Source organism: Triticum aestivum, chromosome 5A (assembly GCF_018294505.1).
Source record: "Triticum aestivum cultivar Chinese Spring chromosome 5A, IWGSC CS RefSeq v2.1, whole genome shotgun sequence".
Taxonomy (NCBI): domain Eukaryota; kingdom Viridiplantae; phylum Streptophyta; class Magnoliopsida; order Poales; family Poaceae; genus Triticum; species Triticum aestivum.
Window position 1 is genome coordinate 554,020,909 of NC_057806.1, and position 3,608 is coordinate 554,024,516.

At 42.5% G+C, this 3,608-nt stretch overlaps 1 protein-coding gene across 1 annotated transcript; it reads right to left on the reverse strand.

The window, feature by feature from the left end:
• Nucleotides 1-1,694: 1,694 nt before the first annotated feature.
• Nucleotides 1,695-3,286, reverse strand: LOC123107653 (uncharacterized). Its single transcript, XM_044529610.1, has 3 exons — nucleotides 2,863-3,286; nucleotides 2,240-2,656; nucleotides 1,695-2,094 (listed from the first exon to the last, which is right to left on the reverse strand). Exons 1-3 carry the CDS (start codon nucleotides 3,216-3,218, stop codon nucleotides 1,947-1,949), a joined length of 921 nt encoding a protein of 306 aa, XP_044385545.1. The 5' UTR covers nucleotides 3,219-3,286; the 3' UTR covers nucleotides 1,695-1,946.
• Between the last annotated feature and the right edge of the window lie 322 nt (nucleotides 3,287-3,608).

Consider the following 3,608-nt stretch of genomic DNA (forward strand, 5'->3'; position numbering starts at 1 on the left):
CTTGTGCCGGCAGACGGGGATCTGCGTGTACCGCATCAACGACGGCAGTGAGGAGGTACTGGCCGCGCACCCCACGGACAAGGAGCGGCGTCGTGGGCAGGGCCGTGTGTTCCCCTTGCCCCTGGCCCAAATTCTCGTGATCTCCGCGTGGCCTTTCCGTGATAGTGATTTTGAAGGTTGGTGAATTTCTTTGAACTATGCTGATATTTTTAAGCTTTGATTGATTTTGAACGAGGTTTCTCATTTCCTTAGGAATCTTGATGAATTATGCTGATATTTGATTGATTTTACCTTTGTTTGTAGTTTTGTACTATAATACTCCTGCGGAATAGTACCAAAATAAACACAACAATTCTGCAACAAACTACAATGGTCGGCCAGAGCAAGAAGAAGAGGCTGTGTGCGGGCGCGTAGCGGCTGAATCGTGCGGTCTCGGGCGTGCGTATCATGCGGTGCACAGCGATCATCCGAAATTTAGGCCTGTCATCTGGCATGTTGTGTTGACCTCCCAAACTTCAAACTAAGATATGTGAACACACTCTGTGAATGAGACGGGCGGGGGTGACTGATGGGGGTAGCCAAAGCCGAGGGTTGATTCTAGCTAGCATGTGCCCGACATGTGTGATGTTTCTAAGTTTCTTGCACACCATTAACGACCATTTTCCTTGTTACCTCATTTATCTCTCCGTGCACTGTATCCTTTCCCCTTCCAATTTTCGGAAAAAATGATCCAAATATCTAATAACCTAAAAGTTTTCTAAAGATCCGTTGGAAGTCAACCTTGAATTTCCTTGAACGTTGACAAAAATTTGTTGGACTACTTATATGTTAGTTGAAAGTTCGAAAACATTGTTTGAAAGCTTTATTATTACTAGCATATTGATCAAATTAACAAAATCATATCATTACATGAAAGTTCTTTCTTGAAGAGGGAAAGCGGGAGGTGGTAGCTCGCTCCGACACCGCCTTTTTGGGTTGTTGGAATGTAATCACTTGTATTCTCCAACCATCTCTTTTCATTTATTTATTTTGTGAATGTCAACCATCTCTTATCTCATCGAGAGGAGGTTTGAAACTCTCTTGTTTTCAATGTAAATTAAGACAAACTCGTGTATGAAACACAAGAAAGAAAGAGTAAAACATTTGTACGGAGCTATGCTCCTTGATGTCGGCGGCTTGGGATCTTTAAATTTAAGAGAGAATTCCTTATTTAACATTGGCTTAATTCTTTTGCCATATTTGACACCTGAAAACTTTTTCTTCTTTATCTAACAACAATGCTAAAATTTGTTCCCGTTGTGACACTTCCATCTATTTTGAGTATTAACAGTTTTAAATGACACATGAAAAGATGATTTTATCCCTGATGCAACTTGTGACCAAAATCATTCACATGAGAAGCAATAACTTTTTCCCGTTGTTAATTGCAAAATTGGGCAGAACCTCCCCTGTAAACATGCAGAAAATTCATATCTCCACACACAATTATTTCAAAACTTAATTACAAAATTGGGCAGAACCTCCCCTATAATTTGATGCCATATCCTCTGGACACAATTCTGATATACATAATTCAACACACAATTTTCAAATTTGCCAATGGCATGAAACATAAACATCCGGACTCACATCCAAGTACACATATATGACTTGCAACAAATCCAGGTTCACATATATGAGTTCAAGTCCGCACATACATCATATTAGCAGTCCAAAAGTGTCTCACATCATATCTAGGTTCACATACATAGTTCAAGTCCATAATATATGCATGCCATGAGTAACACAAAAGTAACTTTAGGTTCACATACACAAGTCCAAGTCCACACAACATGACATGAGCAGTAACAAAAGTGACTTTAGGTTCACATACACGAGTCCAAGTCCACACAACATGACATGAGCAGCAACAAAAGTGACTTTAAGTGACAAAAATTAGATGAAGTTCACGAACCGAGCCTTCTTTTGCTTCTTGTGCTCATTGCAGGGCTGGCTAGGTAAGATGTTTTGCTTCTAGTGCCCATTGCAGGGCTGTCAAAAGGAACCTTAGGACCATTTTGATCATTTTTAGTAAGCTCCATCTTCCTTGTAGCCCTTAAAATAACAATATGGTTGTCAAATTGCACTGCATGTATGCCAGCAATACATATGGATAATATTTGATACATGTATGGTAGCAAACAACAACATTAACTATGCATAATATGTGATATTAAAATTCAGAATCAGGAAAGTTCACCTTTTTCCCCCTTTTGCATTTCTCTTGTTTGTAGTATCATCCTCATGTTCTATATTGTTGTCAGGTTCGCTATCACTATGCCACTCAGTGATAGGCTCATATGGTTCAGAGGGATCAGAATATGCAATGATCATATGCAGCACCTTTGTCTCCGAGTGTTTTTCAAACATAAGCATCAAATCTTGGTCAGATTTTACTTCCGGACAGGTTTTAAGATCACCGTCATAATACTGCACATGTGCAACTTCCATATAACGCGGCGGGTACTGCTTTACAATTGATCCAACCAAATCCTTATAATTTGTCAAGTCACAATTGATGACCTTCTCAAAATAAAAACATCGTATGTCCTTCCGAGCTTTTTTTGGATTGCCAAACAATTTAATTCTAAGCAAATAACTTGAATTTCGATCCATCCTGTGAATTAAGAAGACAATTTTGCATCAAACCTATGCATGAGTATTGCAAGCTTTAGCCTCAACTACACAGCTACACAAAGTAGCACAGACCTATGCATGATAATTGCTACTGGATGTAATGTATTGCTACTAACATTGCATTCAAATGAGGAAAATACAAACAGAGCAATTACATTCACTTGAACTCCTACGAATGAGACTTACCTATCTGGACACAACCATGTAGCCGAGGCCAAACGGGCCGTGCCCTGGTCTGGAGCACTTGCCGAGGCCGGCCTAGCAGTGCCCTGGCCGGAGTCTTTAGCCACGCCGGCGACAGAGCCCCCAGCCACTGTTGCACCTTGACCCAGGCCCGCTGCAGTCGAGACACCGCCACCTGCGGAAGCTATCCCGTCGGCACCCTCAGCCGCACCCTCAACCGACCCCTCCTCAGACGCAACCCCGCCCTCGCCATTGGCCACCAGCGCTGGATCCATAGGGGCGCCAAGGCCTGACCCGTCCGCTGCGCCCTGGTTTTCTTCCCTGGCGTTGTCTCCATCCGCAACAACGCCCCCATCCATAGCCCTAAGCCGCCGCTGCCGCTAGGGTTCGCCGCCGCCGCGCTAGATTGGAAAAAAGGGGAAAGGAGCACAAGTCACGGGGTCAGGACTCGGGAGAGATATTGAGGCCGGTTTGGGCTTTGTTTTTATTTGTTCTCCGGCTTATTATGGACACGGGCAATTTTGTCCAACTAGAAAAAACTGACATCGGTCAATGCAAACTTTAACGGTTTCTCCTAACAGAACCGACGGATGTGTTAGAAAGGAAAAAGATAAGAAATTTTTATGCATTGTTAAAATAGGGAACCAACATTTAAAACGGTGTTATATAAGGAATTTTCTCGTCTTTCAACCACAATGTTCTGAATAGCGGCAACAAAAATGACGATCGGGCTGCGGTACCGAGGAGAA

What these genes read in the sequence shown, in the direction of transcription:
- LOC123107653 (XM_044529610.1), bottom strand. Translation starts at nt 3,218, where the DNA reads ATGGATGGGGGCGTTGTTGCGGATGGAGACAACGCCAGGGAAGAAAAC. An exon ending in ACATGGTTGTGTCCAGATAG is followed by an intron (nt 2,657 to 2,862) that starts GTAAGTCTCATT and finishes CTTAATTCACAG; the next exon opens with GATGGATCGAAATTCAAGTT. An exon ending in AATGCAAAAGGGGGAAAAAG is followed by an intron (nt 2,095 to 2,239) that starts GTGAACTTTCCT and finishes TGTTATTTTAAG; the next exon opens with GGCTACAAGGAAGATGGAGC.